This window comes from Mixophyes fleayi, chromosome 9 (assembly GCF_038048845.1).
Source record: "Mixophyes fleayi isolate aMixFle1 chromosome 9, aMixFle1.hap1, whole genome shotgun sequence".
Lineage (NCBI taxonomy): Eukaryota > Metazoa > Chordata > Amphibia > Anura > Limnodynastidae > Mixophyes > Mixophyes fleayi.
The window spans coordinates 26,769,774-26,796,499 of record NC_134410.1 but is presented as its reverse complement, the minus strand read 5'-3'; the positions used below and the strand labels follow the sequence as shown (position 1 = coordinate 26,796,499).

The window sequence follows — 26,726 nt, the reverse complement described above, 5'->3', positions numbered from 1 at the left end:
CTGTTTAGATGCAGCAGCACTTCCTCCTGTTAGACATAATGTGATTGGGTCCTTGTGACTCAACATACTTCCTTAGCCTCGCTTCCTACCAGTAAACATACGTAAGATGTCACCTATCTCCTCCAATCATTTATGTCAAATGTTGTGTTCACAGTTTCCTGAATACCTACTTATCTGTACGTTTCATAACACTATCTGCTCTATAAAAGGACCTGATATTGTTGGCTCTTTTACCACTTAAAGGCAACCACTTCTTAAATAGATAAAGCCCTGCTTCCAGGGATACTATTATCAGTGATATCTGCAGACTTTGCACAAACTATGGGACTTGTGCACGCTCCCTCTTTACCTGCTTTGTCCCAGTTAGTGTCTTCTCAGAACTTGAAAACTTCCCCCCTCCCCCCGTGTGTGTCACATACCCTGTACTAAGCCGCCACCACCCCAAGCTACTGTATTCCGAGAGGATTATCATAATATAAAGAAAAAAAACAATGGTAACTCTAGTGAATGGAAACTCTGCAGGCAGATATATCAACTCCATAGAAACTAGCTACTATTCTATAACTAAAATATTACCATGCATTCAACACATAGTATTTAAGATATACAAATACTGAAAGAAAGTTGAGAGTCAATGTAGCATTTTAATTGCTACGCACTTTTTTCTTTTAGTCTACTTTGTATACCTACATATAAGGACTATGGGCCTGATTCATTAAGGATCTTAACTTGAGAAACTTCGTATTTCAGTCTCCTGGGCAAAACCATGTTACAATGCAAGGGGTGCAAATTAGTTTTCTGTTTTGCACATAAGTTAAATACTGACTGTTTTTTTCATGTAGCACACAAATATCAACTTTAAATTTCAGTGTACAAATAAGCTATCAAGTATTTGTGTGTTACATGAAAAAACAGCCAGTATTTAACTTATGTGCAAAACAGAATACTAATTTGCATTGCAACATGGTTTTGTCCAGGAGACTGAAATAAGAAGTTTCTCAAGTTAAGATCCTTAATGAATCAGGCCTCATGTTATTTTCCTTTATAGATAACACAGACCAGTCTTAAACAGGATTTTATTGAAAAACTTAAAAAAAAATACATTTAGCAAGCCCGTTACAAAAACAGGTCAAAACAAGGCAGATTACATGTGATAATAACTTATATATTCCCACACAAACCAAGAAACTACTTAATGACAGCTGACACATAGTTGGTGTTTGCTTGATGACAATGACTCCAGAATAGAGAAGCAGGTCTCCCCAGGTAAATCAGGATTCGACCTTGCACCAATGATGCCAGTTTGAAGACCGGCAGAACCCATAAACCTGCTCTGAACTATTAAATCAGTGGATTTTACACCCTGTTTGCGGACACCCAACATTACATGATTTCCACCTGCTACTACTGTGTGGACACCCAGAAACATGTGATGGTAAAGGCACCAGAGGACAGCTATGAAAGTAAACGGAGTACAGGAATGGGTGACGTACTGGTTAGTAAGAGGAGGAGGCGCTAGATGACCCCCAATCATTCCATCCAGACCTGACAGAAGACACTTCTTTCTGCACCCCCAAACAGAGGTCATTGATTGAATACAAAACATCAAGTGGGAAATTAACAGCCCTGGATAACATGTGCTTGTTACCATTACAACAGAGCAGCTCTTCACTCCTCTAGGCAGACACCTAGAGACTAACCAAGCATTAATAGAGAGCTACTGGATTTACAAAGTACTACGTCATTGGTCCAAACGTCACAAATTTTTCCATTACATAACCATGTCAGCCATTGTGCATCCTTCCTGGTCATTTGGCGCCCAAGCAGTCAACAATCCCACTGCTTTTAAGCCCGTCGAAGAAGAAGAAGTTGTTGTGTGGGGTATCTCGTTGGGACAGAGCCTGGGCGTGGAAAGAGAAATACTTGCTCAATAAACACACGTTATAATATCTATAATATAAATGTCTAGTGGCGTGTGTTAGTCTGTCTGTGTGTGTGTGGAAAAAATAAAACCAGGCTGCAGCGCCACCTGCTGGGCGGAGTTATACACTGACCTACTAAGTTCTTAGTGTGTGTGGGGGAAAAAAAATCAGAAAGGGCTGAAATTTGGTATACCAAGATGTTTTTAATTTGATAATTGTTAAAAGTGTTTATAAAGATTTAAAAAATATATATATATATTTCTTGAAGGAGAAGTGACAGTTGGGAGTGGTTGGTGGTTGCCGGGGGTGACAGTGGGGAGTGGTTGATGGTTGCCGGGGGTGACAGTGGGGAGTGGTTGGTGATTGAGGCCTGGGCTATGGCCCAAATGCATGACAAGAACTTTTTTAACACCTTAAGTAGCTTGATTTGACTAGAATGCATGAGTATCATGCACAGGTTAACTTGTTATATAATATGTAGGTGTTTATTTTTGTCTGCGTGTGACCTTACCTTCACTATCTCCTGACCCAAAACACCTCCCACGACCGCACAGACAGGAGCCATTTCAGAAAAGCAATAGCTGTAAAAAAATACGAAGGAAAGTTATGCATGCCAAGATATAGTTGGGTCTCTCAATTATTACATTATTTAACAAAACTACCTGTGATGTATAAATTCTAAAAACTAAGACTGAGATTTGTATGGGTCTAGAACAGTGACGGGCAACAGGCGGCCCCCCCGATGCGCTCATTATAGAATTAAATGGCTAAACCTCTACCCACAACCTGCCCCAGCCTTTGTCCTGAATGAACGCACTGTGTCTTTACTATCATCCACACATCGATACAGGCGATTGTCTTGCTGTTCCTGGGGGCGATTGTGAGATTACACATGCATGGCTGGACACAATTACTGGTGCTGCACACGCCACACATCAGGCCCACTGCACACAGCTGGGATGATCACAAGATCTTATGTGGGGTTATGAGATATTCTTATCATATAATATTACAGTCTGCAAAACTTCCTTAAAGGGACATCAACCTCCCAAAAATGCTGTGTATAATCCAGCATAGCACAGTGGAGTAAAAATGCTACTCATAGCTTTATGCAGGCTATGAACAAACTTAATGAATGGCTGTCATTGTTTGCTCAATGACATGTTTTTGAACATTTATTATGTCCTAGACCAGTGTTAGCTAACCTGTGACACTCCAGGTGTTGTGAAACTACAAGTCCCAGCATACCCTTCCAGCAATAAGATGCTATATATTGGCAAAGCATGCTGGGACTTGTAGTTTCACAACACCTGGAGTGTCACAGGTTAGCCAACACTGTCCTATACCATTAAGCAATGCCTCCAACTATTTAATGGTGATAGGATTATCATGCGATCACTATGTCGTCCCTCTCCGCTATTGAGGCAGCAGGACAGGGCCGGGGCAATCTCATAAGGATTTGGTGTGAACGAATAAAACAGGACCCACTGCAGACAACTTGTCGTCATCCTGCATATGTGTAGCAGCAATGTTTACCTTGCAAAGTCTTCTGCCAGCAAATCGGGATTCACACCCAGAGAGTCCAGCAGATCATTGCGAATCTGAAGCAACAAATCACAGTCCTCCTGGAAACTGCTAGGCTGAGGGTCTCTTCCCTTGTCAGTGCGGAACTTCATTATCACTGAGGGGAGGCAGGAAGGAAGCAACCGTTAGTGACATCAAGAAGGGTCAGTGGAGGATACCAGTTTATATACTATGGGGAACCTTCTGCCTGGTTCTCAGTGGACGACAGAGATGAGGGAGGGGGGGGAGTGAGCTTCCCAAGACAACACGGTTACGGGATTTGAATTGATCAGAGACAGACAAGACCGACTAGAACAAGATTTGCATGTTGAGGCTGAAACGGTCCATTGTTTAGAGCAGATGAAAGATGGAAAAGATAAAACTACAGCTAGGATAGACCAACATTTTGTTTTCCATTTCTGCTATAAAAGAGCACAGACTGCTGGAATATGAAATACACAAATATAGTTCACATGGTCATTAATGCGAATCAAGGCAGCTTGCGCTTCTATTACTCTCTCCTGCACTGCCTCCTACTGGCCGAAGGGAAATTGGCGACAAAAAAGCCAATGATTAATGATAAACAACGATTTTTGTGGCTAGACCCACATTTCGGTGTTAAATATACCATCTAACAAACATGAATATGGAAACTAATACATTCTGTGTTTTCTCATCTTGAGAAGTCTGTAAGCTTATGCATTACTTAGTCATTTTATAAGCTGCTGCAAACAGACATTTGTAAAGGATCATGTATTACAGAGTGACTATGATGTGCCTGATCTTGTGGGCACCGCCATCACCGTCAATGACCACTAGGTGGGCATGTAACCAGTAGTGAACAACGCAGAAACAGCGCGTTTCTCCCTTTTTACAGGACCGCTCTGTCACCTCTTTAAGGACTCCCACCCATAAAGGAGAACTGGGGTGATGAACCAGGTTTTCTAAGAGAGTAGTTATAGTTATCTTGAAATGGTCCCATATAATAACCTTTCCATTAGTTTTTATTAGATCCAGTTCAGCATGGTCTCTATTGGTTTAGAGACAACAACAAACAACCTCACTACACATTTCCTTATTTCTAGCCCTGTAACAGCACCAACCATACAGTAAAATTCATGTGGTTAGTATCCTTGTGCTCAGGACAGCAACATTTAAAGTGAAGCTATTTGCTTTAGTTGCGGGGGCTGCAGTAAGGCGTTTGCTGCCTTGGTATGTACATGGCTGCCCGCAGCTGGGACCAATGACATCAGCCAGGTATCAGTGTGTGGTCAGGATACAACTGTCTGACAGAGAAAGCAGAGTACATGTATGTTGTATTCTGCGGCTATGACAAAACAAGGATATAAATACACTGCTAAAAGCACAGATTATGTATTACATTATTTTCAGGAGAGTACATACAAGGTAATAAATTAAAGTCACCAGGAAAAGTATTTTTTTTTTTGCAATGATTTCCCCTTTAATGTCATTTAAAAAAAAAAAAAATCTATTCCAATATGGTAGCAATCGAAAGTTATGGATATTCTGGTAAAAACAATGCAGGGTAAAGGTGTAAAAAAACAGAATTGTCATTAGTGAAAACTACTTCCAATCATGAAGTGGTTAAAGTAGTCATCATCATTTATTTATATAGCACCACCAATTATGCAGCGCTGTATACAGAATATCTGTCATTCACATCAGTCCCTGCCCCATTGGAGCTTACAGTCTAAACACACACACACACACACACACACACACACACTAATTTTGTCAGCAGCCAAGTAACCAACTAGTATGTCTGTGGAGTGTGTGAGGAAACCAGAGCACAAGGAGGAAACCCGCGCAAACACAGGGAGAACATACAAACTCCACACTCCGAATTCATGACTCCGGCGCTGTGAGGCACAAGTGCTAACCACTGAGCCACCGTGCTGACCCTGGACACATTTCTCTAAAACTTTGGAGGTGGTGCCCAACGACAGGTGCCAGTAATTGTACATAACGTACATACAATCAGTATTTTGGTGTGGGGCTTCTCAACACATGCATTGCACGGCACATTATAGAATTAGATAAAGCTTTTACAATTTAAAGGTCATTGTTACTGTATAGCCACATAATGAGGGGAGTATTTCTGGAATGAAAGAGACCAGATCCCTTTATTTATAATTAGCTTTAAAACAAAGAGAACAACAAACACACTGGGGGCAATTCAATTGGCTGCGTTACTGTAAAAAGTGACGTGGCCTGCGTACTATTACCGATATTATGGTAACAGTTCGGCTTTTTCCTCGTGGCAGAAATCTGTTAAAATTACTGTATTAACGGTAATAGGTTTAACGCAGCGGAGTTAAGGGGGGACTTGAATTCCCCACACTGAATGGTCTTTTGAGCATTTTAATCAACAGATACCAGGTTGCCAGTTTTGCAAGGCCCTCTTGAAAATGCCAGCCTGTGCCCACTCCACACACAATATACCTGGCTGAGCCTGTACACATTAGCCAGGAACCATGAGAACTCTGCCTTCTCCCAAAGCTGTGCTATAACAGAGACTCCGGTTAGGAGTATAGCGCAGAGTTCTGAAACGCTGAACCCGTACGTGCCAGGGACCTCTTTCCAGATGCCATGTTACATTCGCCAGAATGCATTTTTCAGTTGCCCTGGTGACTGGGGTTTGTCAGGTTTACGTTTGGCAACAACGTGGGCGATTTTTAAACACAGAAATGTTAAAGAGATTAATCTTATAACAGCGATCGCTTGTTATGTAACTATTGTTTCCATTAAGCTGGGCTACATAAGCTATTTTTAATTGCCGTGTAGAACGATTATCTCCGTCAATTACTCAATGTTCGGATAGGCGAATGATTGCTAAGCCCAAGAGATGTTAAGCGAATCTCACTGATTTGAGATAAAAACATAGGAAGTTTTCATTTTTCTTTGTGGTTGATCTCATTAGATCAATCACCAGACAACGGAACTGCAACACAGGGTTTGTGTTTTATAAAGCAAATAACTGCATGAGATTTAATCTGAAAATCTATTTTATGAGAATTTCCTACCCAGCACCACCTAGGACTACGTACGAGTTTAATTAGCTAAATGTAATGTGAAACTCAAGACTCCTCGCACAGCAATTAAAGACCAGTTGTGTAGCAGAACTCATTGAAAACAATTTGTTACAAAGCATGTGATCATTGTTATGAGATTAATCACTACAAATGACCCATTTAGCCTAGCCCCAATGGCTATTTTATATAACAGATTCACTTTAGAATATGTAGACTCCACTAAATCTGTGTAATGGATGGCAGTTCCAATCTTTGGTTTTTATAGTTTAGTAAAACTTGTCTTAATGCTGCTGTATAGAACGGGAGAAAGTGGAGGCTTCCGGCCAGCAGTAATACACGATTACACATACCAGACCTAATGGTGCCTATAACTTCTAAGATAAAGTCTATGGGGTAGAGTTATCAATCCTTTTAAGAAGGAAAAGTGAAGGTGTTGTCCATAGCAACTAATCAGATTCTAGCTGTCATTTATCTAGTACACTAGAGAATGATAGCTAGAATCTGACTGGTTGCTATGGGCAACATCTCCACTTTTCCTTGTAAGGTTTGATAAATCTACAGATTAGAGGGGAATTCAATTCCTGGAGATGTCCAGTCGGAGCCTGAATCGGTAGAACATTAGGGCAATAAGACTGCAAAATCAGCAATGTTTTACTGTAACTGTACAGTATTGAATTTCCCCCCTTAAAGGCTTATATAATATAATAGAAAAAGTCACCCTTTGTAATTCTATAACAAAAATAAAAAGTATCCATGTACTTTACATGTGATCTTTACTTGGGAGATAACGTGTGGGAACAGTACAAAATGGAGACGTTTAACTGTAATAAGCAGGATAAAAAGGAAACTTTAAATAAATAAAACACAACAACTGTTGTCTGTGTTATTATTCAATATATAAAGTAGATTCCATCTACCAGCCTGCAGTGACTCTTGACATTCCTCGTACGCACGCATCTGTTATGTGGGCCAGACAATATTAATGGTTGTAGAACAGGAAAAATTCCTCTTCAGGACACAGAGCCGAAGCTAATACAGTAGAAGTGTAGGCTGGCAGGGAGTGGTGGCATCTGTTCCACCCGCTTCCCCCAAGGCTCAGGCGACAACAGTGTAAGGAGATACAGAAATAACACCAGTTTATCAGGCTCGTCTTCCAGAACAGCCAGGTCCTGCCTTATTAGCGAGTGCAGAAAACGTGCTATATCACATGGCGTTCATCACTGAATGCTGTAAAGAGCAATGACAGTGTGACTGGCTGGTCCCCAAATCCAACCTCAGACAGTGGCAGAGATATAAGTACAGGTGTTCTAATCACAGCACAGACGCAGCTTATGGTACAGACAGGGCACTGGCAGAGATGCCAGCTGTTTCATAACACAGAGGCCATGGAAGAGGTACAGACACCTCTACAGATTAACAGAAACGCCACAACGCCAACATCTCCGTACCCCACCCTGAACATGGCATCAAAATTTTATATAATAATTTAATCTGAATTTTGCCATCTGACCATAAAACAATAATCCTGAAACTATATATTTTGAGAGCGTCCTGTGGATTCCTGCCCCCTGGTGCCAGACAGACAAATGTTAACAATTCAGATACCCCAACACTAGAGACATAAAACTCCCTGGTAAATGTACGTAGCTGCCGATGGAAAGGAATGCACATATAGCCTGGTCCTCTCCCCGCAGGTCACAGCTAGCAGAGCAACTTGAGAATAGCAGAGCAGGTGCACGGCACACCCCAAAAACACCCTCAGGCGCCCTCTCTGTCCAGCTGCTGTGTGGGGGTGACCGTGCCTAAGACAAAAGCAGCAGGAAGGAAGCTGTGTAAATAAGGGCAACCATTAGGAAGTGAGAAGGGCCCTCCTAACATCGCACATGTAAGAGGTCTGTAGAAATTAGGCAGGGGGGAGAGAGAAGTTTGAGAGGTCACTGATACTCATCCAGGAATTCCCAGAAAAAGAAACATGAGCTATGCCAAATGTCCACAATACAAATACAGAAAACACACAGCGTGGCACAGAAGGAAGGTACGGCACATGCCTTTAATTAGCCAAACAAAACTCATCAGCAAATAACTGGGATATCCACCCCATGGGCAAGAAATCAGACACTAAGTCACAATTAAAGAAAATCCATATTATCACTTTTGAAACATCTTCTATGTCTTAAACAGAGTTAGCTGCATTTTTATTGGTGACTGTTGTCCAGCATCTCGAGTACGAATCCAGATTCACGTCATGGAAAACCTCTGACAAACTACAACCACCTCCTCTAGTTCCAATAAACCCCAATATGTCCAATTTCATGCAATGGACCCATGATCACTGTCAGCAGATTAATACAGGATGTCATTTTGCCTTCTGCTGCAGCAATGGGACCTTTCGTGATAACCAAAACATTAAACCCCCACACTCAGGGGGGCAGTATCAAGGAGAAATAGATAAGTAACATATCCTGAACTCTGAAATAGCAAAGCACAGCATGTCCTCAAACCAGCAAGTCGGTCCTTTCCTATGTAATGGTTGACTTCAGCTCAGAGCTAACGTTACCTATGAGACTGCAAGTCATTCACAAAGACATATTGAGCAGTAGGTTTCTCTTCACTGTTCTTCCTCAACCCACAGATTCCATCTTGGCTTCCTAAACAGTCAAGTTTCAGCAAAGATATGGAGTAGCTATATTTAGGTAAGTATCAACTTTCTGTTATTTTGAGTATATAAAATCTAGTAGTGCTAGGAATCACTACAGCAAAAGCACCCCTCCAAGCCTTTTCACTAGGATCCTCATAACCATTTCTATCCCTAAATCTATACTCTAATACCACCAGTACATACAACTCAGACAACTCTCGCTCCTTAGACTATGTAAAAATACAACAGTATAGGTAACACTGCAACAACATTCCGATCAACAATCTTATTCAATACTACTACCAGTAATCACAAGACAACACATAAGCCACTAAATTAGCAAGCTGTGTTCAGACAAGGATATCCACAAGACATGAACTGTTGGGGGATTAAATCAGATGAAGAGTTGCAGAACTGAATTATCCCCAACGTTTACTCAATAAATCAGTCTTCTATGCGGAGCTCTCTCCTAGCAAGCAGTGCGCTGGAAACGAGGGAAAGTTAGCGGCTACGTCATCTACCTTGCAGGAGGAAGAAGTCGGCCGGAGTTTTCTTCAATGCAGTTTTTGCTTTCTCGCTGTTCCAGTCAATTTCCAAGGCGTCCTTCAACTGGCAGAACTCTAATTTCTGACAAGGACAAAAGCAGAGAAGTTTTGAGTCGCAGTGGGAACGTTTCTTCCAGAAAAGTTGAACTTACTGTCATTTCAACCACCCGCCCCCCCTCCTTTCCACGCACCCCTCCTCCGAGCGCTTTAAAACATTTAGACAGCGAGAGGAACATTGATTGGGGCCGTTGCAATGTCACTTGTGGATAATGAGACTGAGTGTTCCAGCTGCTGAGGACATCGTGCTCTACTTTCTCTGAATACTTTTTTTGTTTTTAAAACTTTATTCACCTAGAATTGTTTTTTTAACATGACAACGCTTCAGGTACAGCAGAGGGAGGTCAGCAGTTCACTTACTACTTTTTACGACTACTTTGCTGTTGGAGAAGCAAGGAATCCACTATCACTGTACAAGCAGTTTACCCTAGAGGAGGTAACTTGTGGCCCCGTACATCAATCTCATTTCCAAAAGCATGTTCACTGCCAAGTATACTAGTGCCAGTCGAAACATTAGGAAAACACAAGTACAACGAACATGATGCATTATTGCTTTATAGAAAGCTCGCTCTTCACTACTTATAGAGGTGATAGACAACCTGATACACTAAAGGGGCCATGTGGACGGCCTCTAATCTTCCATAGGGCCACACATTACCCTTACTCTCAGTAATAAGTTACAACAATACATTTAATCAAAGAAAGACACCTACCTGTAATAACATATCCGCAGGCATTTTAAACAAGTGTTACAAGCTATAACAAAACACAGCTGGCAATAAAGCAGGAAGGAGCTGGGGGGGGGGAGGGGCGCAGGGAAAGGCTTGGAGGGCCGCTAGTTACCCATCACTGATATAGACAGAGAAGTGCCTAATAGATGTAAATGATCAGAATATGATTCTGTGACAAACTCTCTCTCCAGTTGTCCTCACAGTTGAGGAGAGGACACCCCCGGGTGATGGAAATGGATTAGTAATACAAACTTCCTTAAAAAATTACTTTATGCCGATTGTATTTGATATGTCTGAAAATATAAGAAAATGCTCCCTTCACGCTATATGAACAGACATCCGTTGGTAGATGCGATACTTATTTCACATGGTTTTTAAGACGTATTCCCAATTATATCATCTGAACAACATCTTTTCTATATAACCCATCTGTACAGAACTGGATGTAGCTTCTGTTGATCATATTACAGTGAGAGGGATCCAGTTTGTGGTTTCTAAGTATCACATGTTGGCTGTGTTGCCTTTTGAAATGGGCACCAGCTGCCAGGGGGAAGCTAATAAACAGACCACTACTACCACATAATGTATCAGATTACTTTACACAACTGAAAAACTAATATTTCCCAAAACGCACAGTATAACTGCTAAGCTCTGATATTACAAAAGCTTGATATGGATGATACACTGCAAACAGAAGGCTGCGGACATGATCAAATGAACTTATTTAGGACATGTGTCCCAACGTGTTAATATGCTCTAAAGATCAGATCTATTCTATATCAGATCTAATAGTGGTTAGCGCAGCCCTCCAGCACAGATTCCTGCATCTGACAACATATTTCACTTACAAAATTACTAAAACCACTAAACCAATTTGTTTTATATAGAAGATCCATTACTAGAATTCACAAGTGTTTAAAATATCTAGTGAGTTTCAGACCAGAATATGCTGCACCTAACAGACAGTAACGAGATGGGCAACAAAACAAAGCAAAACATCTTTTTGCATAAAGATTTGTGCCTGTCACAAGACGTCTTTGCATAATGAACTTGTATCTTAGGTTTGGTGGCCCTTAATCTAGACAGTGCTGAACTAATCATAAAGTTTCGCACACAAAGGTTCCTCTGTCCCCAGCTAATATCAGCCCCCAGGAAGCGTGACCTTTTGACTTGAACTCTGTTGATTTAAATAATTAGAATCTAGACAGTCTGTGAACCTCATACATCCTCTGGCATCAGCAAACAACAGTTCTACTTGAAGCCAAATGAATCCCTGTTTTAGTTGACAGTTGCCTGGAGGAGAGGCCGTCCAATCTTTGTTCTGAGCGAGACACTGAATACACCTTACTGGGAAAGGTGAACTGATGTCAACACTAATGACACTTTCAAGATTAAGGTCAAGATTAACTATAAATGAAGCCATTTAGCAGGATACGGACAGAAGGGAATCACTGACGACCATAGTGATAATCGCACTCTCTCATTAGCCTGTGAAATGACAATACAACAGAATCCACATATTACTGTCATTTACTTGTCAATGTCTATGACACTGACACGTTGCGAGTTTGATACTTTCAATTTTCTCAAAATAGACGAGTGATACAGAAGATAAAGAACGTTTACATAAGAAATTCTTCAAAAGGGTTTTTCCCAAGTAAGTCTATTACACAGGCAGTTTTGTAATGCACAATAAGGGATTCTGCAATCAGCGTCCAGCCACTCATTTAATCAGGAGCTGGCTGTCGGTGCATCAGATTTTGACACTAAAGTTGGGTATACACCGATGCAATTATCGTACAGATCCCATGATAAACGAATATTTGGCCTGATATCGCATTAGTGTGTACACTCCCACGATCATGTTTTATCGCACCAAAGCACATTGTATCATTTGATTTGATTTTATAAAATGTCTAAAAGTCACGATCAATGATGGAATGAGCAAATGTGGAAGTGTGTACACTCAGGAACAGCAGCGTAGGAAGATCTCTATAGAGTGTACAAAGTTGTGATCTTTTCAGTAGACGGTTATTAGAGATGAAGAGATCTGAAGGTAAATCGTGTAGGTGTGTACGCATGAATCGCATGCACAGCGGGACTTTCAGTCGTTGGTAAAATCGTTAGAGATCACATCTGAAGTAAAATGTAATTGTGTGTACCTAGCTTTATAGATGTACTACTCTACAGCCTCCATGCAACTAACAGACTCAACCTGACTTGGCTTTAGCTGCATGACAAACTGTGCAGATCCCAGGTGATAGACACCCCGAACTGTGTAATAGACTCTCCTAGGTGCTTCAACCAATATCGATACCATTAGAAATGAAGCGAGACTTAAATCTCATGAAAAAAATTTCACTTCATAACATGCACTATTCCTCTTGGATATTCCATCATATTATTTAGGTCACTCAGTACAAATGACAAGATTTTCTACTGAATACATACACAATTTTAATTATCTTCAACAATACAGTGCTAGGGTCTAATATAGTTACATGCACTAAGCGTGCCCCTCAACCTTTTATAATTCGCTCACCCCTGAAAACTCTGGGCCCTACACGTTCCACACTAGTGACTATGCAGCGCTCCACGAGACTGTCAGTCTTTTCAACTGTGCTAGTACTGAGGGAGTTAAGGCCCCGCTGAGACATTAAGCTAAATTGCAAAATGTTCAGACACTATTGTGTTCTTCCAGGCAGTGCATTTGCTCACCAGTAGGGAATAAAAACACACATCCCCCAAGCATTTTCTAATTTAAATATGTCACTTTGCAAAGTCTGTCAAGTAAAAAACGAACTCCCATTTGCAACACTTAAGCATTTGCGAGCACCTAAGGCATCCTAATTTATGTCAGAGAGGAATAAATTAATGTGTGGGGCGGGCCTGTTCTTGGCAGCATGAGAAGATTACACAATGATATCACCATATATCTCTCCAGCAGTCTATAGGAGAAGGGGAAAGTGCTGCTCTATCTTCAAAGAGTTACCAGTGTTCTATCCAATCTTATCACCCATCTCTAAACTGCAGGAAGCCAACTGGCTCAGATAAAAGATTAATGCACTGAGATTATTTATTATGACCATAGCAAAGCTTTCAGTTCCTTTTCATAGTCTTAAAGTAAATATTTTCAGGGTGGACATACACTGTGTCAGGTACAGTTCTTCAGTATGCTGTCCTCTCATGAGTAAGACATTAATTCAAACACTCATCTTTAAACAATACTCTTCAAATAAGTTGGCAAGTGCTCTTTTTACTGGCAGTCCAGACAACTGCAGCTAGGAACACACAATACAGTGAGAAATACATATATAACAGTATTTTGAGCAAATGACATTCACTGCAGGTTTGGGGCTCTGAGTGCAGGTAGACCTCTGCAGGATAAAGCTAATTGTGTCATTTATAATCTCCATTCCTAGGAAACATTGTGAATATAACAGTAATGTCTACAGCTGCACAGAGCTGTCAAATGCAGCCTTACTGCAGCCAATGTCCAACACAAACTCCGTACTAAGAAAATCACATCGGTCTGCTCCGTGTTACCTTTTTAATCATCGTGCTCTCTGTAGAGTCAATCTTTGACTTTTTAGCTTCTGGACCATCTTCAACCTCTCGACTGGCTTTGGTAACTTTCGTCTTCTCCCTGAAACAATTACTTTTTATTTACATAGGTACCAAAAGAAATGATCACATTTTGGCACTGCCATTCATCCCCCACCATAGATCTTCCACGGTAGGGCTGACCACAACGCCATAACATTCCTTACGCCAGCATGCTTCATGGGAAGAATGGGTAGCGGCACCAATACCCAGACATTACAATAGGCAGGGGCTACAAACCTAATACACGTTGCGATGCTGCTTCCATTACCTGGCATGTCTGGCCTAAATAACCGAACAGTAATTAATGGGATTATTTGTGGATAATCAGAAGATGATAAAAATTGACTTGTGTGTTGTCCACAAAATACCGGTCCCTGGTGATGTCCAAAGAGACACAGGCCATCTGAGCCGAGCACCAAACAGCTAGATCCTGCCTGTGTGCGGCCAAACTGAAAAGAGATCATTCACTCAGGACAAGGGACAGGATAAGCCGATGACTGGCCACAATAAACTGGAATTTAAATTCCAGAAGCAATTACATAGTTATCAATCACAGAGCATCATTTGTAATGGAAATAAAGACGCTTGGGTAAACGTAGGTCTGCCTTAAAAATAATAGACCATCAATACGTAAGTAGGCATTATTAATCAGCCATCAACTCAATCCTAGGTTTCAGCATAGAAATGGAAACAAGTTTCTCACAATGTTTCACGAACATTCAGGCTGGAATAAATTAGCAAGAGCTTATTTGTTTTGAAGGTGTTGGTAATCACAGAGGAAGGTGAAGCCACATGGGACTGTATCACGGGATCGGGTTGTGAAGATGTTATGTCAACAGATACAAGACATCAGTGGGTAAATGTATTAAACTGCGGTTTTTGCAAGTTGCCCATATTCGGCGACTTTGCAGGGGAACTTTAAAACGTCAATGTCTTTAAAGGCAATAACCAATATGAGACCCCCAGTATCAGACGTCAGATGGACAAGGCTACAGTTTTACAATGGATTGACGCATTTATGTAGATAATTAGATACGGTTTGAAGTGTATTTCTGTGTAAAAAAAAGGTTCTCAAGTGAATGTGATGCCACGTTTAAAAGCAGTTTATCTGAGCTAGTGGTTCTCAAACCCAGTCCCCAGGACCCCAACTGTGCATGATTTCCAGGTGACAAGGGAAATAATTATACCACCTGTGGATCTGTTACACTGTGTCAGTCAGTAATGAATACACCTGTGCTAAAGCAAAGAGATATGGAAAACATGTACTGTTAGGGGGCCCTGAGGACTGGGTTTAAGAATCACTGATCTGAGCAATGGGGATTTGCTTTATTTTGGTATATAGATGGTAATCAATTGTACCTCACCAGAGCGAGCCAGATGGCAGTTCCCAGTGACACAATTAGCTTTATGATAAAGAGAACTCATATAAGGACTGCCGAATCTACTAAGAAATGTCAAGGTTTTTTTCAGACTTACACAGTAGACCCTTCCATTTAGGTACAATCCATCTTTACTAGACTCAATTCCCCTCTAAAGAACAAAGCAGCCCATAGTAACGGTAATAGTGCACTGGAATTGAATATACCAATTTGAGTACTGCCACTTTCACAGCAACAGAAGAGCTAGCAATCATAGCGCACGAGAGAAAGCGCCACCCCCTGCATCATGGGAGCGTTAAAGCTCTAACGACGCTGTATGCAACATTTTCATTTCAATTACTTATGTGACCAGGAGGAAGAGTGACCTCCCTACATGTCAACTGAAGGCGATGAATGAGAAAACCTCATGAACACTACATGGCTTATTTAAAGGGCACAGGTCCAGGGGTGCTGAAAATGGATGATATAAAGTACCCGGTCCTCCCCCAAGGGCCTGGCGGTAGTAATTAGTGTAGGTGGAAAGGGCTTGGGACTCATGGGGGCAGGGATGTGACCGCGTGGACCAATGGCTTCCGCCGACTAGGACACATGCGCACTGGCTTTTGCAGAGGTAGACTGGGACTGGGCCAATAAGAAGGAATCCTTTTGAAAAACTCAATAAAATATCTTTAAAAAAAAAAAAAAAAAGAAGGAATCCTTTCGGTGGCACTAAACGCATCACTTGACAGTGGATGCAGCTATTTCATAGCCTGAATTAATATTCAGCCTATTGAGTCACTGGGAATTGGTGACATCACTGAGTCGTAATGCACTTTGCGCTACATAACTCAGTAATGTCATCAGTACTTAGCTATTGCGTAGGTGATAGGTTCACTTTGAACAACATGATACAATGATACAATGTACACAAACGTGCTGCTATCTAGTACACGACACACACACAAACACACACACACACACACACAGCAATTTATGAAAGTCTGAGCCGGCTGCAGCTTCTCCACTTACTCAACAAACTCGTGCTCTCCAAGGTCAGCAAACATGTATCCATGATAGCCAAAGACGTCACCCATGAAGAACTTGATGCTGTGTTTGTGGCAGATCTGGTCTACTTTCACTAGCAGGTCCCGAGGGCAGCACGTCAGACATACCTGGGGAGAGAGAGGGAACACGGAATAATTGACTGACAGAGGTCACACTTCCTGCGTAGCAGATATGCGGCTTACTGACAAGTCTGTAACGAGTGGGTTATAAGTGAGACACAGAGATCCGCTGACACATATGGGTAAATCATGGATTATTAGAGTGTAGGATGGAGGAAAACAACTGCCTCCTCCTAATATAAGCTAATGGTCTGATCAGCCTTCCAGTCTACATGTACTATGTGGCTACTCCCAGCCGCAACAAACGTGATGGGTTTTTGTGGGTTTCTGATGTGAAACAGAAATAAAATAAACGTCTCAATCCAGCTGCGCTCCTAAAGCAGCATGAACTATGGAATAGACACAAGAACCCATACAGAACAAAAACGTGTAGGAGAGTGGTTTAAAGTGTCACCTGTCAGTAGAAAACACATATTACAAAGCTGGGCTTATCATGAAAACAAACTTAAGAGGAGAACCCCCCCTTCCACCAAAACATATTTACCCACTTCCTAACCGTCATATATCCTGGTCCTGTCACACATCAATGAAGCCTGACAATATGTATATATACACGCAGCATGAAGTAAAAATGTATCCATGTATCATATATGATATATGACAAGGAACCCATGTAAAGGCTGTCCCTATTTTATCTACTTGTACTCCAATGAGTGAGCCTATATATTATTTTACTCTTTTCCGAACGAGAGTGTGAATGGGTCGTTGCTGTATATATGACTCGCTGATGGCATCTTGTCTTATATTTCCCCTCCCCCACCATATTGGCATTAACAGAAGTTATTCCCAAGATTTAGGTACCAGCAATCATCATGTAGACATACAGGCGACTTCATCCTGGGATTTATAACATCACGGAAGTGTGCAAGATACATTCTTACACAATGTTATACGGACAAGTCTTACAAGAAGTTTCACAATGTTGCAGTGTCATGTTATTCATGCATTTTATGCTGTAATTGATATATAGGTTTTACATCCAGATAGTTTATATTATTGAAAATTTTTAAAAAACTAAATTTGCACCATTGGGCTGGTGTTATAGGAAAATCCAGGTCACCCGTGACACATTGCGCTGTAAAATCACTCTCAGAGCTAGTTCAGATGAAGAATATCAGTAACAACGCATAAAATGGAGAATATATTACAGCATACAATACTAAGATGTTGTCTTATTAAAGCAGCTGTCACACTGCAAGAAGAACCAGTTGAGCAACAGACTTCTAGTAGAACAGAATAAACCAAAGTACTACCAGAGCTTTGGGGAAAAAATGTCGCTTAGAAGGGCCATGTTAATTAGCTACAATTGAAACCGGGCCATTATTCCTCTTTACATGCTAGGTGATGTATTTATCATAGTGTGTTACATAAAATGAACAATCTGTTAATCTGTGAAAACACCAAATTTTTATTTGAGCGATCGTGTTTTGCAGCGTGGAGGTCAGCAAGTGAGATGCTACAAAAGGCAAAATAAGTTAAAAAATAATAATTATGTACATATATATATATATATATATATATATATATATATATATATATATATATATATATATATATATATATTTTTCATATTGAATTAAATAGGCCTATAAGAAATAATGTTCAGTGGCTGGTGTGGTCTTGTACTAGATTTGGACCAATTAAAATTGTACATCCTGCATAGGGTTTACTATTCTGCGCACAGGTTCTTCCAGATGAATGCTAGAGCAGATTCAACTTGCCAAAACAAAGGGTGAATATCTGTCACCTTTTGGCATCTGCTCTGGAGCTGTCCAGTGGTGGGGTTCTGGTCGAGGGAATACAAGACATTGAGATTCCCCTGCTGTTCCCTAGCACACGTGTCTTTGGTCTAGGGGAGGATCTGTTGTTGGGTAGAAATGCAACTCGCTATGTTCTTAACCTCCTTGTATTAGCCAAGACTGTAATAGCTAGAGTATGGATCACCCGGGATAGAGCTAACTTTTATGCCTGGGTGACCTAGGTTAATTTAGCTGTAGGGCATGCGAGATTCACATACCAATCCAGAAATACCAGGCTGAAATACTATAAGATTTGGTCAAGGTATGCAATTCACTCTCGGCAGACTTTGTTCCTTAATGAGAGCCCAGAGCCACCCCCCCCTACATCTTCTCTTGGGAGGATGAAACATTGCTTGCTTGATGGCTACAGAGCATGCTATAGTACTACAAACAAGACAGGCCGCAACCTCACCATTTGATCCTCATGTACCAATATTGATATAATATTGTGATTGGAGATCAGGTGAATGCTGATTTACCTTCAACTTTGTGTTTTGAATGGTTATATGCACTGGAACTACAACTCACTTTTATTTTTTTCTTTCTGTAATGTTTGAAAATTTAAATAAAAATATTTGATTTAAAAAAATACATATATAAAAACACATTTGTAAGAACCCTTTCTATGTACAAATATACAATACAGGTCAAGACTCTGCAGTAACACAAGGTCCTGAAGCTGGGGCCACGGCTATTGTATGCAAAGTGTTCCTGGACAGTTTTAAACACAAGATGTCAGTCAAGATAGACTCTTCTTGTTCTACCCGGGCACGAGAGAGAAAAACAATTTCTCCCCCTGAAGTGGCTTCCTGTTGTTACTCTCCATTTCCTCCGAGACACAAAACACTGGCACTGAGCAAAAGCAGAGAGGGAACTTTCATTATCAAGAAAGGCGCCCATGTCAACACTTTTACTGCACGGACTCGGGAAGCCGCGCTTCCTCTCATGGTAAACGCTCAATGTGCAGTCACCATTGTTTGCACGCCATTGTTCTGTACATGTGCGGTGTCTGTGTATTATTTCCCTGCTCATTCACATCTTGTATTTAAGTCATCCTAATACTTCACAACAACCAGCTGGATAACAGCCCCCACCATTTATTTACGGGGCAGATTGTCATTTATATGAAACAGTGACCACAATGGAAGCACCACATATTCTACTACCCTCAACACCTCTAGAAAATGGGCACTTTCTACAAAGAACAAGAGGAAAGTCCTCCGGCCAATCACTTCACAGAAGCTGGAGGATAATGAACAATTATGGCGCTCAGTATGTACTGGATAGTTTATGTAGCAGGATATAAGCAGCACTGTATCTGTAAAAGCTGCTTGTAGAAGACCGATTAAGCCCTATTCATTAAGTTTCACTTTATTATTTACACAGGTAGTTTTGATCCCGTTTTTCTGTTCTGAAAGGTGGATAAAGCAGGAACAGAGAGTGAGCGGAGACTCAAATAGGGATTGACAGACTATTACTTCCATGTTCAATCATCCATTACAGAAAGCCCATGTGCAGTCTCTGCGTTATTCCACATCCGCCTGTCAGGTAACCCTAAAGGAACACAAGCGAAACAAAAACACGCATGTACACGAGACATTACAGGATAATTAAACCACAAACTGAAACTTATTCTGTGCACAACCTGGGGGTAAATGTATCAAGCTGCGAGTTTCTGGCGGGTTTGAAAAGTAGAGATGTTGCCTATAGCAACCAATCAGATTCTAGGTGTCATTTTGAAGACTGTACTAAATAAATGATAACTAAAATCTGATTGGTCGCTATAGGCAACATCTCCACTTTTCAAACCCGCCAGAAGCTCGCAGCTTGATACATTTACCCCTGATCTTAAAGATGACTTAATTGGGGACCAGCATTCAGGATATCCAGAGGATTTCCCTATTTCCATAACCCCTCCTTCTGTACATATGTTATGGAGCGTACTAATGAGGGTGAGAGCAGCCTATGCAAGATGAGGTCTGAGGTAAATATAATTCACCAGCTAATATTAGACAATATCTGATGAAAACATAGTTCAAGCTACTGCAGGTGAAACATTCTGAGGTAAACGTAAGCCTTCTGGGCAATACGATAGTAAAGGTAAGCCGCCAACAGACGATTATAGTAAAGGTAAGCCGCCAATAGACAATTATAGTAAAGGTAAGCCGCCAACAGACGATTATAGTAAAGGTAAGCCGCCAACAGACGATTATAGTAAAGGTAAGCCGCCAACAGACGATTATAGTAAAGGTAAGCCGCCAACAGACGATTATAGTAAAGGTAAGCCGCCAACAGACGATTATAGTAAAGGTAAGCCGCCAACAGACGATTATAGTAAAGGTAAGCCGCCAACAGACGATTATAGTAAAGGTAAGCCGCCAACAGACGATTATAGTAAAGGTAAGCCGCCAACAGACGATTATAGTAAAGGTAAGCCGCCAACAGACGATTATAGTAAAGGTAAGCCGCCAACAGACGATTATAGTAAAGGTAAGCCGCCAACAGACGATTATAGTAAAGGTAAGCCGCCAACAGACGATTATAGTAAAGGTAAGCCGCCAACAGACAATATATTTTAGGTAAACATAATTTTCTGATTTATTTGACAGAATCCTACTGCCCGGCGTGGTCTACAGTTACACAGTAACACTAGAAGATCAGAGAAGTCTGTGAAATTAACATTGCTGTAACACATTAAGAATTACGGGCAGGTAAATTTTATATAGACCTATTAATATTAGTAGGACTTTACTATTAAGTGTGTTCAAACTGGACTTTATGCTATAACAAAGTGGGAAGTAGCTCCTAAAGACCTGTCAACTAGACAAGCTGTGTCTGTATCTGGTATTAAACTATTAACCCATATTTTTCAGCAAGAAAATGTATTCCCTTGATTCAAAACAGATTGTTAAATATGAATACCAAAACACAGAAAAAGCCCTCAACAGTTATCCCCATACAAGGTAAGGACATCCTGGCTGCCAGTAATTACTATAAACATGTACATAAAGCCAAAATAGAAGACACTAAACACTTCATCACGCTAACCTCACCGTGTTCATGTTTATGTATCCACTACAAACCCATGAGTAGCTACCAACATACAACCAATATATCATTTCTTACATACAATAGTCATGTAAGCATGTCTTCACATGTGAGCGGCTACTAAAGGGACAAACTGGCTAGTTGTTCAGTAGCGTAGAGCTTTGTACAAGCAAGAAGACAAATTCAGCAGGGTCCAGCAGTCAAGGGTTGTAGGTCTGGCATAAGGGAATTGGGCCACTCAAGTTGTAGCTCATTGTTGTACTATAAAATAACACGTGAGCAGAATTAATTCTCTGCTGCATGTGTTCATATCAAAGAGAAGAAAAGAAGATTAAGACATAGGATATGGACATCAGCTCACATTGGTCACAATAGCAGAGGGCACCATTTACCACTTAAGTATCCTACTCTAAATAGTAATGGCATTACAATCGTTGAGATCTGGGGCGGACAAGTCTTCTGTGTATAGTACAGCGAGTTCCGGACTGGAGCGCGATACTCACAGCATCAAACTGCTTAAAGAAGTCTTCTGGTTTGTCCTCAACGTTCTCTGTGTCCACTTTAACATCCACCATAGGGTTGAGATTCTGCGCCCGCTCCAGAGAAGCCTCTGCCCTGTTGCGACCGAGAGATCCGGTAGGTATCAGAAACTGCGCCCGCGAATCCTCCTCCGACACCTGGATATCATGAAAGTCAAGAGAGAATGTATTGTAATGTTGTGACAACATGTATGCACACATATGATGTGATCATATTCAATAGGACACAATTATCATTACATTATAAGAATCGACTAAAAAGATACGCTCTACTCCAAAGGAATGGTAAAAAAATTTGATCACTCAATACTTGAAGATAACTATCACTGTGTGGGGGCGGATTGGACAATCATAATTAGATTTAATGTCTGTGCAGGCTGAATATAAAAAGTATATCATATTCATATGGTTCTGGGTGTACAAAACATTCAATGTTAAAATTGTAGTTCTGAGTATGAGTTGTTTAACGTTAAACTTGTTTAGAACTAGTCTGAATGAAATGAATAAAAGCATTGCCTGTATGGATACCTATAGAGAAAATACAAAACTATAAACTGAACACAAGTAAATCTCAGGTGAAAAATAAAGTAAAATTTTAATAGGGAGTTTCATTTTACTATGAGGAAAAACCAGCAGAGACTTAAAGATATAATAAGGTGATGAAAATACAACAATATTACTAAAGTGAGAGAACCTCTATATTAAAAACAAGTATGGAGTCCACCAAGACCACTGCTCCACAGTCCCACTCACACAGCAGCCCACAGCTGATGGCTACCACCAGTACATATGATGTCAGTAGAGATGTCATGAGGATTGTAGTTAGAAAGACAGATGGCTACATAAACGTGTAGCCATTCTTCATATGTATACTAAACAGTTTCCCCACAGTGGATACCCTTCCCCAGTAACCCCCAAAAGATTGCTCAATGTAACTGGTGAGTAGAGACCTCTGCTGGAAGGTATATAATGATACATGACCACCAAAAGAGCCGGCACATTGGGTAGGAATGACAACCAACACATGACTGGATGGTCGCAGTACTCATTCTATCAGGAGCCAAATGTCATTTCTACCCATCATCATGTTATTTATATAGCACAACTAATTCCGCAGCACTGTACAGAGAACTCATTCACATCAGTCCCTGCCCCATTGGAGCTTACAGTCTAAATTCCCTAACATAGACACACACTCACACACAGGCACAGACAGACAGAGAGTGAGACAGACAGACATAGAGGGAGAAACTAGGGTCAATTTTGATTGTAGCCAATTAACCTACCGTTATGTTTTTTGGAGTGTGGGAGGAAACCGGAGCACCCGGAGGAAACCCACGCAAACACAGGGAGAACATACAAACTCCACACAGGTACAGCCATGGTCAGGAATCGAATTCATGACTCCAGTGCTGTGAGGCAGAAGTGCTAACCACTAGGCCACTGTGCTGCCCTTACGCAGGCATGGGGCCCAATTCTCCTCTGGGGCCCATGCATCTAAACAGTATGTGGCAGCCTAGCACATATGGGAATATCCTGAGGATGCAAATTTTGAAGGAGCACCACTTTCATTTTAATTAAAATGATAATGATGATAATGAAAATATTATAACAGTTATTCATATAGATAATTTGCAGTGAAGTGATACCTTTTCCTCAAAATCCCATTAGTTTGTAAGCTCTCATGAGCAGGGCCTGCTTTGCTCCTGTCCTGTCTGCTCCTACCTCCTCCAATTATGTATCCTAGTAGCATGTTCTTTATGACACTTGTTTGTTATACAACTTGCCCATTACATCTTAAGTATTATACTTCTCCAACGTACTATATTTAAGCCTGTTGATCCTCTACATCATTGTATTATGTTCTACTTTCACACTATACAGTGACAGGGATTTTTGTCTTTTAAACGATAATAATCTTATAAAAAAGATACTAAAATATTTACAAATAAATATGTAAATGTTGCAGGAGCTTATCAAAAATGTATTTTAAACTTGAGGGTGACCGAATATATTTTGTATCTGCACAATGAACTTCCTGTCACTAATCCAACTGATGGATATAGCACTTTCTGAGGCAAAAAGAGACAGACGGCAAATAGCTTTTACTGGACTGCAGAACAAAGAAAAATGTAATACAACACACCTCAAGAACTGGCAAAGTGAAATATATATATTTTTTTATTTATGTTGCACATATTAGATTTATAAAAGGCATCTTATGTTCAGGTTTAGTGGCCCTTTACAACATCTAACTGTACTCCATGAAACATAAAGAGCTTCTGCATACAGATGCTACTAGTGCCCCCTGGTGGTAGTGTCAGTACAAGCACACACCATTGCAGACTTGCTCCTCTTTAAACAAGCATAAGGATTTGAAACACTCACAAGAGACGAAGGGGATAAGAGGGAAAACCGGTTAAAGGATTTTGTTCATTTTAGAACTAACTTTAGTTACGGATCTACCCCATGTATCACTTTGGTGGGAGGAATCACCCTGTTGTATGATCACCTTTGATAAACCACACCACTTTCAAGCCTGCAGAGAAACTAGATTTCAGGATTGGTCCAGCATTGGACAGGAATCCACCCCAGGCTTTAAAAGGGAGTAGACCAGCAATTATCCTATAATGTTCTGGATCTCCGGGAAGGGACAATCCCCAAAATGTTGCACAGGGAGAATAAACAGTAGAAAATCGCTTCTGTCGTTTAGCATATTCATACATTGAGTATGTTAAAAATATACTCTGAAATGTATATATGCTGACTCATAACATGCATGGGGATACTAAAAATATGTATTTTAATAATATGGTCTAGGTGAGTGGGGCATAACAAACCTCAATACATTTTGAAAGGACAGGTTTCTGTTTTTGGGTTTTATTTTGCTTTTGTATTTTTTTATTTTTATTTTCAGATTATTATTTATTTTTTTTTGTAAGTTTTAGTAACATGTGCTAAAATACTCAGATACTTGGTAAGTTAATAACATCCAAAAGCTATGTTAGAGAAAGTTAATGTGCACTCTAATACTATGGTATCCGACACTGAAAATATGGTGATGCCACCACCATGTTTCAGGGAACCCAGGAAATGGCTAAAGAGCAATCAAATATAAATAACTATGTCTGTGGTCATCTTATTAAATCTTTTAATCAGGACAAGAGAACTTTTTATTTATAAAAAAAAAAAAAAGATCTTTAATTAGTAACATTGTATGGAAACCTTGCAGATTTCAGGGTACTTAACATTGCTGGGGTCATACATTATTTCATGCTAGATGTAGCAATCTGAAAGTGTGCAAACAAATTAGTAGTAAATCCATCGGGGTCATACAAGAAGGTTTGAATGTAAAGAGTGAAATGGAGCTACAGCCTCTCTCACAGCTCATAACAAGACTCGTCTCCCACCTGCTGATGGTCCAGCAACGTCAGCCCCTTCACTCCCGCCAAGATGAGATTCTTTGCCACTTCAGCACCCAGCCCTCGCAGCCCAACCAGAAGGACTCTGGATGTCCGAAGCCTTGAAAAAAAAAGAAAAGAGCCACAGGCAGGTTCAGCTTGAGGAAAGCAGACTACACATCATCATCACTGTGCAGGGGACTCATCTATAACACAGAACACATAGCCCCATGGGGGAATTACTGCTTGTAATAGAAACACCACGCGGGGCAGCACAAAATTATGCATCTATTTAGATAACACCCTTAAGTGAACATTAGAGGACAATAACAACACTATGTCTCACTGCTGTCCATGGTGGCAAAATCATTTCTAAAGCTGGGTACACTCTACAGAAATTTCCACCAACTTTTTATGCCGAGCAATTTTACATGCGATCGATGTTCCGATCGCTCGGTCCATGGAATGCATACACACTAGCCTTGTTTAGGACGATAAAGGGAAGAGCAGACGTCCCTTTAGCGACTTTTTACAGCCATGTCGTCGTGAGCAATGACTGTAATTTCGTACTCACTGTTGTGGATCAGTCGGAAGTTTATACACACTACACAGCGAAAACGAGATTGGAACGAAAATATTAAACGGTACGACCAACCAAATGAGGCGACAATCGTCCATTTGGGCAGACTTTCGACCATCGTGTCACTGCACACACTGACCCGACTTTTGAACGAGCGGTCGTATGTCGGCTGTTTGAGCCGATTATTGGACGAAAACAGTGTAGTGTGTACCTAGCTTAACTCTAAACCACATTCCTATAAAGTAGTATAGAAAAACACAGCTGGGAAATGTAAACATAAAGCTTAGAGTTCACCATGGCAGTGACCACATTCTCTGCTGTATTGGAATAACTTGAGATTTAATATACAGGTATTTCAGCTAATTCAGTATAGGAAACCGAGATGTACATACAATAAAGTAGATGAACAAAACATAATATAATAATATATATATATCTGTCTCACAGGAACCATGTGTATGTATTATAGTATACTCGGCCCTGATGAATCTATTTACTCCACGTGAACTGTACGAGTATTAGGATCACCTCCTCTGAGCCTCCAGCCCCCAGAGGCGGATCTGCCGGTCATACTGCGCGGCCTCCTCCTCACTGATCACCGCCTCCTCCTTCTCCACCATCTTCTCCCGGTTCTACACACACAGACACCGAATGAATGGAGGACGGCAAGGGGGCGGAGCCAGGGCGCGTCACTACCCGCCT

At 40.8% G+C, this 26,726-nt stretch overlaps 1 protein-coding gene across 1 annotated transcript; it reads right to left on the bottom strand.

Moving 5' to 3' along the window:
* Positions 1–1,060: 1,060 nt before the first annotated feature.
* SAE1 (SUMO1 activating enzyme subunit 1) lies at positions 1,061–26,726 on the bottom strand. Its single transcript, XM_075187116.1, has 9 exons — positions 26,553–26,726; positions 25,454–25,565; positions 22,008–22,181; positions 16,503–16,645; positions 14,056–14,155; positions 9,698–9,803; positions 3,459–3,603; positions 2,434–2,503; positions 1,061–1,901 (listed from the first exon to the last, which is right to left on the bottom strand). Exons 1-9 carry the CDS (start codon positions 26,642–26,644, stop codon positions 1,809–1,811), a joined length of 1,035 nt encoding a protein of 344 aa, XP_075043217.1. The 5' UTR covers positions 26,645–26,726; the 3' UTR covers positions 1,061–1,808.